Source organism: Haliaeetus albicilla, chromosome 26 (assembly GCF_947461875.1).
Source record: "Haliaeetus albicilla chromosome 26, bHalAlb1.1, whole genome shotgun sequence".
NCBI lineage: Eukaryota > Metazoa > Chordata > Aves > Accipitriformes > Accipitridae > Haliaeetus > Haliaeetus albicilla.
In genome coordinates this window covers 4004933-4019976 of record NC_091508.1, presented here as the reverse complement: position 1 = coordinate 4019976, position 15044 = coordinate 4004933, and the positions used below count along the sequence as shown (strand labels likewise).

At 47.8% G+C, this 15044-nt stretch overlaps 2 protein-coding genes across 2 annotated transcripts; both read left to right on the top strand.

The window, feature by feature from the left end:
* The first annotated feature begins 1438 nt into the window (after positions 1 to 1438).
* LOC138682151 (small nuclear ribonucleoprotein E-like) lies at positions 1439 to 3113 on the top strand. The gene is made up of 5 exons (XM_069771879.1): positions 1439 to 1659; positions 1808 to 1834; positions 2363 to 2425; positions 2663 to 2741; positions 2998 to 3113. Exons 1-5 carry the CDS (start codon positions 1606 to 1608, stop codon positions 3111 to 3113), a joined length of 339 nt encoding a protein of 112 aa, XP_069627980.1. The 5' UTR covers positions 1439 to 1605.
* A 1126-nt stretch (positions 3114 to 4239) lies between these two features.
* Positions 4240 to 13853, top strand: LOC138682103 (zinc finger CCCH domain-containing protein 11A-like). The gene is given in 16 exon segments (XM_069771670.1): positions 4240 to 4426; positions 4612 to 4731; positions 5359 to 5482; positions 5931 to 6097; positions 6099 to 6133; positions 6434 to 6570; positions 7109 to 7189; positions 7671 to 7781; positions 8538 to 8606; positions 8861 to 8956; positions 9781 to 10281; positions 10940 to 11013; positions 11718 to 12046; positions 12359 to 12524; positions 12924 to 12991; positions 13547 to 13853. Coding segments are annotated over 16 exon segments (2397 nt in total). The 5' UTR covers positions 4240 to 4372; the 3' UTR covers positions 13812 to 13853.
* The last annotated feature ends 1191 nt before the right edge of the window (positions 13854 to 15044 follow it).

Here is a 15044-nt window from a genome sequence, read left to right as displayed (position 1 = left end):
GGAGGGAGCAGAATAATTACTCTAGTCTTTTGGACCAAACGTGCTGCCGCCTCGGGTGGTGGTTGGGGTCAGTGCATCCAGCCTTACTTTGAATTATCAGGGATGATGCAGTATCAGTGTGAAAACAGCAGCTCTGCAGTACAGCTAGAATACCCCCCTCCTGTTTTGTTGTACTGTTCCAAAGCTTTGGGGGTGGGGGGTGGGTTGGTGCTTTTTGCTGATGTGGGGTGGGTAGTCAGGATTCCTGTTGTAGTCTGCAGTAAATTGGTAAATGAAGAATTGGTTGAAGTGCCTCCCGGTTCCACGAATCGCTCCCGCGAGCTGCTGGCTCATCCTCTGCCCAGAAGTGGCGGCTGCTCGGACTCATGTTCAGACACTGTCGGCTTTGTCTGACCTCCCGCTGCACCCACAGCACCGTCGTCGACTCCAATCCAAGGGGGGAGCGGGTGCCCAGGCTGGCGATCTTGGAAGCTGGTCCTGCTGCTGGACCAACCGTGCTCTCCTTTTTGGGCATGCCCTAGGGATCCTCCCTTTGCTTTCCACTGCCCCACTGCCGAGGCTTGACCTCCGGGTAGAAGTCCATGCTGGAGGCGAGATTGGAGGTTACCGGTCTGCCTTGGGTCTCGATGTGCGGTCTGAATTTGTGACCCTGCAGAAGACAGCTGAGACTGGGGTCTATTGTGTACCCTGCCACCAGGGATCGTTTTCCCTAGCAGCTACCTTTTGAATCATTTTCTTAAATTTTTGAAGAACTTGAGTCTCTTCTCTTCCTACGAGGATTTGTGAAGGTGGGGCGGCCCTCAGGCATTTGCTGCTGGCAGAGGAAAAATCGGTTGTCGGAGTGGATTGTCAATACTTTCTCTTTGGAAGAAAACACTTGCGTGCTTTGATAATCCACTGTGCTGTCTTCGTTCCTAGAGGAAAGGTCTGAAACCAAAACTGAGCAAAGTGCTGTTCCGGCTCCAGAAGGGTCACCCAGCCCCAAGCTGCCGACGCTTTATCCTGCCGAAGGACTTTCTCCCGCTGAGACTTCTGCCAGCATGGGTCGGTCGGTCGTGGACTTTGGGAGAGAGGAAGAGCGCGCGAGAGCCCGGCGAGGAAGGCTTCCCCCTCGCTGCTTCCCTCCTCCTGCTCTGTCGTCAGCCTTCCCTGTCCCCGGCCTAGGCTCTGTCCGCGGAGATGGGGTTTGGTGTACGCCGTGGTTTCTGTAAATATTTTCTTCTTCCCTGTTATGCTCGTATTCTCCTGAAGGTCCTGTATTAAACGTAGACTGACCGCCTCCGCCTTCACCGGTAGTTGAGCTGTTCCCCATGACAGCAGTTAACAGCGTTTTTACCGAACCCTGGGGCAGGAAAGGTGCGGGTGCGTGGTCTGTCTGGGGGGCGGGGGGGGGGCACAGAGTGTCCCGGGGGGGCTCCGTGCTGCTCGCCGCCCCGACGCGGAGCAGTAGAGACGCCGGTCCTCCCAGCCGCCTTGAGCGGCCTGGTCCGCCAGCATCCCAAGGCTCCTTGCGCGCTCCCGCCCTGCTTCGCGGCTTCCGGTGGCGGCGGGATCGCGTGCCGGGAGGCGGCAGTAGCAGCAGCAGCCATAGCCAAAGTCATAGCCATGGCGTACCGCGGGCAGGGCCAGAAGGTGCAGAAGGTGATGGTGCAGCCCATCGTATCCTTCCTGTGGCGGGGGGGGCGGTCTGGCGGGGGCGGGGGCCTGGGCCAGGCGGGCAGGAGCTGCTGAGTGGGCCCGGGAGGCGCCGAAGGGCCGTGTCGCCGAGGACTCGTTGCCGTGCTGCGTCCTTAACGCTCCGCTCCAGAACCTCATCTTCCGCTACCTGCAGAACGTGAGTACCGCCGGGCTGCCGCGGCTTCGGCCCCGTGTGAGAGGAACGTCCCGGTGCTTCTTGCGCAGGGCCCTTCGAGCCGTGTGGGGAGCGGGGCGGCACGCCGGACGGGTCTTTCCGAGGTCGGGATGGGGTTTTTGGAGCCGGTCTCGCTTGAACGGAAGAACTTGCTGTCGTTGCGATCCGTGAGAAGAACAGCTAGTTCTGAGTTGGGCGTTTTTCCTTCTCACCTTAAGGAGTTACCTTTGTAAGAGGCGTTTGCTCTTGCAGTCACGTGTGCAGGGATGTTTTCCGTGACAGTCTTGAAGCCTGTGCTGTTGTGTGTTCGCCAGTGAAGGCAGAGAGGATTTCCAGAATAGTCTACCACCTTAAAAATGGCTTAGGACGTTGCTGAAACCACGCGTGAGAGTTACTGCCTCGAGTGTTACAAAGCTGTCGGCAGCAGGGAGTTCTTAATGCACAGGAGAGGACAAAATTGTGTGGAGTGTTTCTGTTCCTGTTGTGCTCTCCCCCTCCATCGTTTTGCAGAGGTCCAGGATCCAGGTGTGGCTTTATGAGCAAGTGAACATGCGGCTAGAAGGCTGCATCATTGTGAGTATCAGGATGTCTTTGGATTGGGTATTTTGTTGGTTGTTCTTCCAATTCATAAAACTGTTTCTTCCTGTCAGGAAAAACTAGCATGGGGGATGGAAATACCTCGTGCCTCTCCAATTAATAGTATTAGTTGTCCAGCCCACGTCAGCACAGCTCACGATAGCTTGTGTCGTTGTTGCTGAAGTTTAGAGCAGGGCACGTAGCTCAGCAGCGGCTTTTGTTGCTGATTTTTAGGGCTTTGATGAATATATGAACTTGGTGCCAGACGACGCAGAGGAAATTCGCTCCAAACCAAAATCAAGGAAAGAGCTGGGTATGTCAGTATGTCTGTGTAAACTGAGTGATGCCTGAAACCTGGCTGCGTGAGCAACACTTTAAAGCACGAAACATGTGAAGAGTGTTGAGTGTGGAGTACAGTGAGCGGATACTGGCTAGGTCTCGGTTCCTGCTGTTTCTTGAGCTGGTGGTTTTGTTGAACGTGAAGGAGAAAGAATCTGCCTCTGCCTGCGACGAGTCTTTGTCTTTCAAATGTGTGTAACAACGGATGGACTGCGCTACACTTTTTGCAGCTGGGGTGGCTGAAGGGGTCCAGTCAAATTCCTGCCAGCTACGTCTAACACAGGTGGCCCTGAACAATTCTGACACGTCCTGTGTAATCTCTGAGTCAAAGCAGGGAACCACCTGAGTGGTGGTATTTAATATTTACCATCTCCTGGCAAGGATAAACAGCAGCCTGTGCTAAGTGACATGTTTGGGGTCTTGGTGGGGACAGAGTGCTGTTGAAACAGCGAGCGCAGGAGTGATCAGTGATTCAACTGATCAAGCAGGACAGATAGGCTTGAACAGACTGGTTTGCATCTCATTTTAAGGAAGGATGTCCTAATTCAGGTCCCTGAAGTGGCACATATTCAAATAGAGTTGCTCCAGCCAGCAAGGGGCAGCTGTGCCCTGTGGCTGTGCTAAGTTGGTAAGTGAGGGCTGTGACTCTCAAATCATGAGGAAAAGTGACCCCGACTCAGGGCAGAGGAGGCTGAGACAGTTGTCTGCTTTCAGCTTTGCTTTCTTGGCTGGCAACCTTGCGGTTGTTGCTTGGAGAGGGTCTTGAGTGCTGTAACCGCCAGTCTTGGCACATGCCCCCAGTCCATGTCCAGACAGTATTTAACAGATCGAGTTGACTAAAACAACTGTAAAGAGTGGAAATTCTGACTGTTCTGCTTCAGCTTTGGACAACTTGGCTTCAGATTGTCATGCAGAGAACGAGATGTGTTAGCAAGAGCTTGTCCTGTGCTTCAGACGACATGCTGGGTGGTTTGCATACGCATCATAGTGCAGCATTCTCTGTGTAACTTGTGACACCGAGGGCGCTGTCAGCCTAGTGGAGTGCGGTAACCAGCAGGTAAATCATCATCAGCTGTTTGCGGCTGGGGTAAGGCTGACGGATTGACAAGGGGGATGAGAACACCGTAGTTCCTGGTGCTCTGCCTTCCTTGTGATCTGACTGTCCTGATAAACAGGGGGGGCGTTAAGCATCTTTACTATTTTTGTAAGCGATTAAAGGCACAAAGTAGAGCAGCAAGAGAGACTGCCCAAGTGAAATACTTTGTGCTTTATAACCCGCAAGTACCCACAGGTAGGTGCAATAGTACTCCTCTCGTGCGTTTGTTGGGGTGCAACAAAAAAGTTTTGTTCCCTTCTTGGTCTTTGGTACAGGACACAGGCAGGTCAGCAAGCTGGAAGGTTAGACCAGGGAGTAGGACTGTTTCTTCTTTTTCACTTACTGATACCTTTCTTTAGGGTTACTTTGAAAAAGAAGATTTGACCGCTCAAGCCATCAGGAGACTTTCCGTCCAAGAAAGAGCGAAGCCAGCTCTTGCCAGGACGGGAGGAAGTCCCTGTTGAGAGCGAAGCCTTCGAACCTGAGCTGGTTCTCAGACGGTGTCGATTATGTCCAAGCAAGGGGACGACTGCTACTTCTATTTCTATTCCACCTGTGACAAGGTATGTTTGGGCTTCTTTTGCTTTGGGGTTTCTTGTTGAGTTTTTAGGAGAGGAGGGGGCGGAGGCATCCAGATTTCTGTTAACTTCACAAGCAGTTCGATTCTGCGTCCAGTTCTACTAGCATGGATAATTTTGGAGGCTGTACTGTTTTAATTTCCTCTTTGTGGGTTTCCTTTTGGTTACAGGGAGACAGCTGTTCCTTCCGCCACTGTGCGGCCGCTCTGGGAAATGAGAGAGTGTGCAGGCTGTGGCAGGAGGGTCGCTGTTTCAAGACTACCTGCAGATTCAGACACATGGAAGTCGATGTGAGTGTTTGGCTAAAGATGTGTTCTCCAACTAAATCCCTGAAAGCATTTTTCCTTGCTGTCGGCAGCCTGAATGTGCTTGTACGTGATAGATTTACTTGCTTTCAAAGGATACTGGTTTCCGTTACTTGGAGGGGGGTGGGAGGAAGTTGGGGGAAGAAAGATCAATTTCTTAGGTATATCTCAGCAAGACATTTTTGTATTAGGTGCTGGCGTTGTTCTGACGTCTTGGGGTAGCACAGGGTGGGGAGGGAGAAGATGGGAAGGAAATAAGGCTCTGAAAGATAACTTGAGATAGATTCAAGCTAGGCAGTTTAAGGCATTTTTTTCCCTCTGAATAATCCCAGTATTTTGCACATTGTCTTAGTTTAACCCACCCTGAACCGATGTGTGCGAGCCCCCGTCTTCTCCAGCGGAATGACAGGAAAGCTAGATAATATGTAGTAGTTACAGCGTACGCAAACTTTGTCGATCTGCCCTGCAATGCTTTCAGTGATAGACTGCCCTTTGGAACGATGTTTCCGCACTGCACTGCGATAGCCCTCTCTCTGGCATGACGTGTAACTATGTCTCTTAGCAAACCTAAGGCGAGTGTTACCATGAGCTTTTCTTTCTGTCTGTCTCCAGAAAAAACGCAGTGAGATTCCTTGCTACTGGGAGAATCAACCAGCTGGCTGTCAAAAATCCAACTGCGCCTTCCGTCACACGAAAGGACGCTATGTTGATGGGCGCTTCTTCCCGCCAAGCAGAAGTGAGTTTCTTGGGTCCTTTTTCTTTAAGCATTAAAGGATTAATTTTTAATATTACTTAGGAGCAGGTACAATGCCGTAGAAGGCATCAAGTAACTGCTCACTGATGAGCGTAGGGAGAAGTGTGCAGTCACAGGCTCTCAGCTAAACGGACTGTAATTCTGGTATTTAATTCTTTCTTTCATGCTCAGCTTCTCTGTGCTTTGTGTGATCTTTGCACTCCAGGTTGCTTTCCCCTCATGTAATCCTTTCTGGAGGGTAGGGTGGTGAGATGAGTGTGTGAAGGGAAGCCGTTGTTCCTAGTGTGTTCGTAGGGGTGGGGAATAGGAAACTCTGAATTCAGCAGCCAGGTGGGTTATCTACCTTATCTACCGTATCTAGACAGTGAGTGCAAGGTTGGGGTGAAAGTTTTACATGGCCAAATGAGAGATGATCCTCGTCTTCCTCTAGCTACGCTTCCAAGTCCACCTGAGCCTGCAGAAGATGATGTGAAAATGGCTCAGGCGTCACTGCAGCAAAACAGACTTTCTGTGCAGTCGAGTCCCTCTCGGCAGCTGAGGGGGGTGATGAAAGTGGAAAGCTCTGAAAAGGTCCCAAGTCCTACACATCCTCCAGGCAGTTGTAATCAGTGCTGCAGATGATGATGAAGATGGGTACTTTTTACTTACTGAAGGCATTTCTGCTGGAGGTGAATGTATAAATTCACAGAGTACCTGAACTGTGTAGTGTTTAAAGCTACGGACGAGAGTCTGGAGTCTTAAATATTTTTTCCCCGGTATAGCTCTTGCTTATATGAGCTTGTCAAGTCAATACAGCTGTTTAAAAAAAGCCTTCCACAAACAGTTGCTTGTAGTTAAGAATACGACCAAATATGAACCGTGGACTGAAATGTCATTGTACGAGCTACATGAGCATGAAACGTCTTGTATAATCCCTGCTCCATAACTGAATAGGTTTTATTTTGGACTTTCAGTGCAGCTTTCTGAAGAAGGAGATGAAACTAAAACACCTGTCCAGCAACCGGCAACAGAAGCCAATAATGGATCGCGGATAATTTCCACTAGGAAAGGCAGGGCTAATACAAAGCAAGGTATTCTAGCAGCTGTAGTAGGATGGCTTGGAAGGAGAACTTGACGATTAACTCCAAAGCGATATGTTCTAAAACTACGATAGAGCATCGGGTAGCTGGATGGAGTCAGTTATTTCCACGAGCTCATTCCTCTCTAATAATGTCATATGTCCCTTGGGTCAGACAGGTCAACTCCTCCTTGTTGACTTTTGTAAAAGAAAATAGAGCCACAGCGTGGAGTTTAAATGCCTGCAAATGTGTCCTTTCAAACACTGTGGGAAGGAATGTGTAATGATAGAGGAATCTAATATCGTGTAGATGGATTAAAATGCTTAAAACGGTAGGTTTTAGTCTGTAGGATGGGAGGAGGGTTGAAGAAAGGTGCCAATTGCTTACCAAAATACCCATCTGTTTTATGGCTTTTTTTACTGGTGGGGAGTGTTGAGAGGGTTTATTTGGAAGACTTTGGAAGGGTTCTGAGCTGTAAGAAGCTTGAGGATGTGTGCTCTTCAGCATGTGCCTTTAGGCCTCAGCTTCATTAACCATTTTCTGTTTTCAGAGGACAACTTAAATTTTGGATTAAAAAGAGTTAAAGAAATCAAATTGGAGAAACTAAAGGAAAAAACAAAAAACCAAGGTGGTGAGTTAAGATCCCTTACTTCTGCGTTCTGTTCACCTTCATCTTTTTTTTTTTTTTTTTTTTTTTTTTTTTAAGCTTCTGATACTACCTGGATAGCTGGCTATGCAATGGTGAATACCAATCTTGGCACGAGAAAGGAAAATTTTGGGGGCTGTTGGATTGAGACTGGGCGGTGATTGCAGCTGAGAACCGCTTGAGGGACAGACTTCCATGCTTAGTTGCAGGCCTTGAGGTACTTTGGCATGCAATCTGTTTTCTTAAACTCCAACAGCTGATATTCTAGATTGGAATTCCAAGGGCAAATCAGAGGGAAATTGCTCATTTCTCTTATTTACATGCAGTGGTCATTGTATGTTTCACAGTAATGGATAACTAATGTCTTTGGTCTTTGTGATAGTTCTTTTATTTTGGTTGGTTGGTTGGTTATTTGGTTGTTTTCTTTTTCCTCTAAACATTCTTATGTTTTGCTTGCTATGATCAGAAGGTCCTTCAGGAGTTTCTGTTCCTCCACTCCAATCTCGGGCTATTCCTGTGCCAGAAAAGGAAGATGTACGGACAGTAGTGAGAACTGTGACTCTGTCTACAAAGCAAGGTAACAGCGAATACTATTGTTTCCACTTCACGGCTCCTCAACCAAAAGGTCAAGTAATAATTAAGATAATTCAGACAGGTTAGCCTGCTGGTGCTGCCTTTTCTAATTAAAACCATGCTTTTATGCTTCAAGTCCCTGGTTTGATTGGAAATATTTGGCATTTGTAGGTGCTCAGGTTGTTGTGTTGCAATAAAAGACCCAGAAGCGGTTTTTATCAGCCTGACATTAAGCCGTAGCTCATCATGTATTACACCACCTTACAGACTCTCCAGTGTGCTTAATTGGACTCTCATGTTCCTGAAGTTGAGTGAGATTTGTGAATGAGCTAATGTGTCGACAGCACGTGGCAGAAGTAGCGGTTGGGTTAAGTGCAGTAGCAGCAGAGAGAGAGGCTAATGTCAATATGAGTGTCAGTATGCAAAAAAGGGGATAAGTGGAAAAAGCAGGCAGTAATGAAAGGGCAGACCTATAGAAGATGGTATTATACAAGTAGGCAATTTTTGAAGCGTTGACGAGGCTGACGGTGGCACTTGCGGACAGTAGCGTGATAGGAGTCTGTGTATAAGTGGTGGTGTTCAGATCTGCACAAATTCCTTTGAAAGGCAAAAAAACGTGTGGCACTACTGCTACTCGTAGTCACTCGTTTCTGTGGTTTGGCTACCAGAAGAGTGCCTTTTGCTGGGACATGGGCTAGAAGGACAATGCTCTTAGTGGCTACTGGTTTCTGTGCAGTGAAGAGATTATTCTTTGTTTTAGGGGAGGAGCCTGTGATTCAAGTGAATCTTGGCGAGAGGATGGGAAAACGGAAAGCCTCCATAGGGAAGAGCTTTTTGTGAGCCGTTGTTCGGGTGCCCTCATCTAAACGTGACTGTGTTTAAGGGTAATTTTGCTGTGTGCAGGAGGAAAATCCATTTTGGCAGAGATGTGTATTGGTGGCAGAAGTGGCAAATTTGGTTAGCAGCTGAAAGGCAAATCTAAGAAAAGATCCCTGGAAGCATTGAAGTTTGTGGCTGACTGTTCTAAAATCCTCCTGCAGAGAAATGTTCTTAAAGTATTGCTTTTTTTCTCTCTTTCTGAAGCTGGTAAAAGTGTCCTTCCGTTAAAGCGCAACCTTGCTGACAGGCTGGGGAAGAAGATAGAGGTTCTGGAGAATGCTGACAACGCACCAAAGAGAGGTACAGCTACTAAGCAGACATCTGGATTTGATGCACAGATTTCCTGTTTAGGTTTGCTGTTTGTCCTTTCTTCTAGTGGTTCTTTTTGCGTGTTGGTTGAGGGCTCAAGGTAGCTCTGAATTCCAGTGAAGTGATGGCTCTCATTGTGAAACGTGAACACCAAATGGAGCTTTATGCAGTCTGCCGAACTTTTTCTGTTCTCTCTTGTAGTTCAAGTCCCCAGGTCCCTGAAGGAGAGGCTAGGACTGCCCTCTGAACAGAGCCGTACAGAGACAGGTACGAACTGGCTATTAAGTATGCCTTCCCCTTTTGTCTTTCCATGAACTTCCATACAGCCCTAAAAGTTAATTTAAAAAAACCTGCCTGATTCCTCTTGCTCGAGTCCTGAAGCTGTCCTGTTTAGCCACTGTCAGAGATCTGGCTCTAGAGGGGGGGTGTACTGTGCACTCCTGCCTCATCAAGGTTTCCGCTTGAAAACTGCTGTGAACCCTCAGAAGCTGCAGTATGCTTACGCACAAGTAGGACAGAAACACTGCCAGGAGCAGGAGTTTGAGATGCGAACAGAGAGACAACGGTCTGAGAAAGTAACAAAATAAAATAAACTAATGCTTTTTGTGTTGCCACTCTCTCCGGATAGCACTAGTTTTCAAAATACAAGTGGCTTAAAGGAGGAGAATACCGTGCAGAATGGTGCTGTCCTAAGATGCATTCTTGGGATCACGCAAACCTAGTTTTCCTTAGTACTGTGACAGATTTTGGAGACTTTAAATATTGCTGGACTCTCCTTAAATGTTGGTGCTTCTCTTTCTTTTTGATGATGACAGAGAAGGCTGCTAAGCCAGCAGGAGAGATCCATGCAAAAACACTGGAGGAGATTCGACTTGAGAGCACTAATCGGAGACGAGGAGAACCCCAAGTGAAACCCCAGGCAGAAGGACGTTGTAAAACAGAAGATCCCAGCTTGGGGGCAAGACCTTCCCCTGCAGTTCACGTCAAAACTTTCTCAGGCTCCCTGGCTGAAAAAAACCACAAGCGATTGGAACGAGAGAAGCAAAAAACAAAAGAGTTTCCTACCGAGACAAAAGTTGAGAGCAAACCCAAGAAGCAGAGCACACGTGCTCCGTCTGTGCTCAGCCAAGCACGCCCGGCAGAGCCGGCACGTAAAACCAAGCCAGCAGGAGAAGTGCGTGTTAAAACCTTGGAAGAAATCAAGCGGGAGAAAGCTCTGCGGATGCAGCAGAGTGGAGGAAAAGTGCCAGCTCCACCAGCACAACCTGAACCTGCCCCGACAGGGAGGAGGTTGTTACGGATCACAAAGCTAATAGGTAATAAGGTGATTTGATACCTGCCCTGGTGAAGTGCTTCCCCTGTCAAGCAAATTCAGTTTGCTGAGGTTTTGCTTTGCTTTTTCCTTCTGCATATCGTAGAGGGTAGAAGAGTTTAAGGCTACAAAGTCAGAAGGCAAGGAAGTGCCAGAATATGCAACCATATTCTTTTCCATGAATCACGTGATAGCTTTCTGTATTTCCCACTGGAAAATTCTTCCACTGAGGAGCTTTGTAGCCTAGTTTCTTGCTTCTGTTTTTTCTGCCATCCGCTTGTGGTATGGGATCTTCCCTGGGCTGAATCCAGGCTTACCTTCCTCTTTGGCATATGCGTTGTTTAACTCAGTTATTGATGTATCTATGTTTGCAAAGCATGTATCAACTTCTTAATGTGAGGGCTAGTTTTTGTCAAAATTGGCAGAGCGCTAAAGATACCGTTTGGATTATATAAGCCACGTAAAAAGAGAATAGTGCGATTGAGGGAAAGAGAGCTGGAACGGTGCAGGGATTGCTTACTGTAGCCTTTCCCTCTGTCCCATTATTAGACGTGAGGAAATAGACAGAACAAGGAAACAGAGGTAGCCAGGTTTCTTTATTTCTGCTGTTGACAAAATGATGATCTTTTTTTTTTTTTTTTTTTTTTTTGCTTGTTTTGAAGCACCTGGAAGAGAAGAAAAGATGATAGTGGAATTGAGCAAGCCTTTTCCCAAAGCTGTCTCTGCAGCTGCAGAGGTGAGTCCTTTGTGAAGACATACATCTATCTATTCATACAGTTTTTGATACATTTTATGTTTTGTTTGTAACTGGCTGCATGCTCCCAGTTTGAGTGTGTTCCTACCTTTCTGCATTTGGTAAGCGCTGCAGTGCTGTCGCAAGTCCTGTCACTACTTTGAATAGCATTTCCAGACAACGTGTTAAACCCCAAGCTTTGAATTAATCTTATTATACCTGACAGTGAATAAGAAACCCTATTAGCACCAGATAAAATCTGCGAGGTTAATGTTTTTCTTCTCCGTGACTTTATCTGTGAGACTGGAAGAAGGAGATCTTAAAATCCTGGGCTAAGAACTTCAATAGAAAAGGCTGGAGGTTTGTATTAGAGGAAATCAGTCTGTCAGGGAATGCTGTCTTGGGGGAGCTTGTATGGCTTCCTGTTGCTGAAAAAGAATGTACTAGATTACAGCTAGAGTCTTCTGCTCTACTGAAGAAGCTTGCTGTGTTGGGAATTGTAGGCTTTTGAAACTATTTCCATAGCAAAGCATGGATCTTGTTACAGGTTACAGGCAACGTTTTATGGGGAAAAATGTCAGATCTGAATGGTATTAACATGCTCTGTTCCACACGGAGCTATTTCAGAGGGATTGCTACTGAGATTTTCTGAATGAAATCTCCATAGATTTTTGTCCCCTTAGTCCTCTTCTTTTGCTTCCTTCCAGCCCTCTGATCAGAGTGCAACTAATTCTAAAGTTCAAGTGAAGAGCCTTGAAGAGATAATGTGGGAGAAGCGGCAACTGAAGCAACGCCAAGAAGAGAAGCTTCAGAAGGAAGCAGCTGCTGTGCCATCTCCTACTGAACAGGCAATCAAGGATAAAACTGCAGCATCAGGGAGTCCTGAATCCAGTGTGGTTTCAGGGTCAGCTTATCAGCTTCCAAAGAGGATATTGGTGAAATCTCCGGGAGATGGGGTTGAAAGCCCCGGAAAGGGTGCTGCCGTATCACCAGGGGAACGGGCAGCTCAACTTCTGGAATGGTTAGCTGAAAGTAAGTGTTGACTGTATGTTAAAGAGTTACTTTAGGTCATGCTTTGAAAGAAAGGCAGAGGGTGACAATTTTCACGTTGTAACTCTGGCTCCTTTTTGTAGTATCTTTGCTCCTTCTTATGGCTTGTTGGTAAACAGAGTTTACGGTGTGGAAAATACTGCCGAGAGTCTGGGAAATGGCAGTGTAATTGTGCTGGCTAAATACATTTAACTAGAAGGGTTGTGGCGCTGTTAAGAGAACCTGTTTGTTTGTTGTTTTTTTTTTCCTGAGGCAGAGCAAGACTGCATCAGTTCTCTCTTCCTTTTACTCTAGCCAGACAGAAGGGGTGCCTGAAGCCTTTGGATGGGAAAGCTACCTTCCCCACAAAGCAGCCACTGAAACGTAAGGCAGCCGAGAGTCATCCGTCTGCCGTGGCGGCTGTGAAGCCACCGAGTGCCACTGGTGGCGACGGGAAGGAGCCTTCAGCTAAAAAAGCAGCTGTGGTAAGGAGAGCGGCTGAGGCAGTAGTGGGTCCCTAGTAAAATTTATGCCCAAGTTGTAGCCTCCTCTTGGAGAAAAGATGGAAGACTGAAACGTTCTACGGGTCTCCGTTCCCTTTTAAATCCAGAAGCGGTCGCCAGGACGCTTGTAGTACCTTTCTGCTTTTTACGAGGTGAATGGCAGTGTTTACATAATGCTCTGCTACGTCCCTTAATGCTGCGTTCTTCAAAAAGACCCAAGGTCGTTAGTAAACTTTAAGGGAACGCTAACTTTTCTTCAGGTGTGCCCTGGCTCTGTATTTTGGTTAAGGCTCAGCAATGCCAGAGGAGAAGCAGCGGAGGAAGAATCTGCAAAGCAGTCTTTGACCTGTGTATCCTAAAAACCATCTTGCTTCTTCCTAGGCTGTTGTTCCGGCTTTGCCAGAGGACAGCCTCCTCTCCATACGCGGGAGAGAAAAACCCCAAACCAGGTAACAACCACAACTTGTTCTTTTTCTTGATCAGTGTGCCTTTCACGTGAAACTAAGGGGGTTTTTTGTCACACGTGGAAAGATTAGAGTTTTGAGATACTTCATGCCAAAATCCAGCAGAGGAAAAATTCGTCTGAAATAATAAGTTTCTAGCAGCTGGCTGGACTGCTTATCTAGATTCTTGTCTGAAAATGCTGCAAGTTGGTACAGCTTTTCAGTGGCTTCTTGGGTTTTCTGAACGCCTGCGGAGGTTGACTTGGTAACCTTTTTGCAGTCAAATTAGTAAAGGTGGCAAAGTGTTTCTGGCTACAAAAACGGAACCTTCTTTGCCAGACCCCAGATGCTGTGTCTTCGCGGATAAATCCCCAAAGTGCAAAATGTACCTGCTGATACATTGGACTGTAGAAGCAGCCCCAGGTTAATTGAATAACAGTCCCTGCATAAGGCTGAGGGGTAGGAGGGATTAACTACCATTTTAAGAGCTGGTTTGCAGAAAACATCTCTCTGCTTAAGGAATGTCATACGCTGATTTGCTCTCTTTCTTGTTCTTCTCAGTCCTGAACTGCACATTGGAAGCCAGGCAGACTCTGTGGCACAGTCAGAGGTCTCAAGCTCGACCTCAGCTTCCTCACAAATAGCCGTAAAGAAACGCCAGTTGAGCTTCTCAGGGGCCTGGGAAGCCCCCTTCTCTGTAGAAGACAACTTTGAGAAGTTCCTTTGGGAAATCTCAGGAGGCAAACAGGAAGTCGAAATTGACATGGACCCAGAGAATGATGAGGATGACTTCTTCATGGAAATTGGTGAACTGATTGACGGCTGAAAGTAAAGAAAGAAATAAATTGAAACTGATTATTTTGTTGGATACCCAGAGGTGATTCTTTCTCTAGCTGAGGCTTTGCAAGGAGTCTTAAAGCACAGGTGAACTGGTAGACATTGGGAGTATCTGCACGCAGTTGTCCTAAACTTCCCTGCTGGTCAGACATGCGGTCTGAATTTGTGACCCTGCAGAAGACAGCTGAGACTCTTGTGTACCCTGCCACCAGGGATCGTTTTCCCTAGCAGCTACCTTTTGAATCATTTTCTTAAATTTTTGAAGAACTTGAGTCTCTTCCTACGAGGATTTGTGAAGGTGGGGCGGCCCTCAGGCATTTGCTGCTGGCAGAGGAAAAATCGGTTGTCGGAGTGGATTGTCAATACTTTCTCTTTGGAAGAAAACACTTGCGTGCTTTGATAATCCACTGTGCTGTCTTCGTTCCTAGAGGAAAGGTCTGAAACCAAAACTGAGCAAAGTGCTGTTCCGGCTCCAGAAGGGTCACCCAGCCCCAAGCTGCCGACGCTTTATCCTGCCGAAGGACTTTCTCCCGCTGAGACTTCTGCCAGCATGGGTCGGTCGGTCGTGGACGTTGGGAGAGAGGAAGAGCGTGCGAGAGCCTTGCGAGGAAGGCTTCCCCCTCGCTGCTTCACTCTTCCTGTTCTGTTGTCAGCCTTCACTGTCCCCAGCCTAGGCTCTGTCCGTGGAGATGGGGTTTGGTGTACGCCATGGTTTCTGTAAATATTTTATTCTTCTCTGTTATGCTCGTATTCTCCTGAAGGTCCTGTATGAAACGTAGCCTGGCCGCCTCCGCCTTCACCGGTAGTTGAGCTATTCCCCATGAAACTGTTAACAGCAGTTAACAGCGTTTTTACTGAACCCTGGGGCAGGAAAGGTGGGGGTGCGTGGTCTGTCTGTGGGGCGTCCTTAACGCTCCGCTCCAGAACCTCATCTTCCGCTACCTGCAGAACGTGAGTACCGCCGGGCTGCCGCGGCTTCGGCCCCGTGTGAGAGGAACGTCCCGGTGCTTCTTGCGCAGGGCCCTTCGAGCCGTGTGGGGAGCGGGGCGGCATGCCCGATGGGTCTTTCAGAGTTCCGAACCACCTGAGTGGTGGTATTTATTATTTACCACCTGATGGCGAGGATAAACAGCAGCTTGTGGTAAGTGACGTGTTTGGGCTCTTGGTGGGGACAGAGTGCTGTTGAAACACCGAGCGCAGGAGTGATCAGTGATTCAAGGGA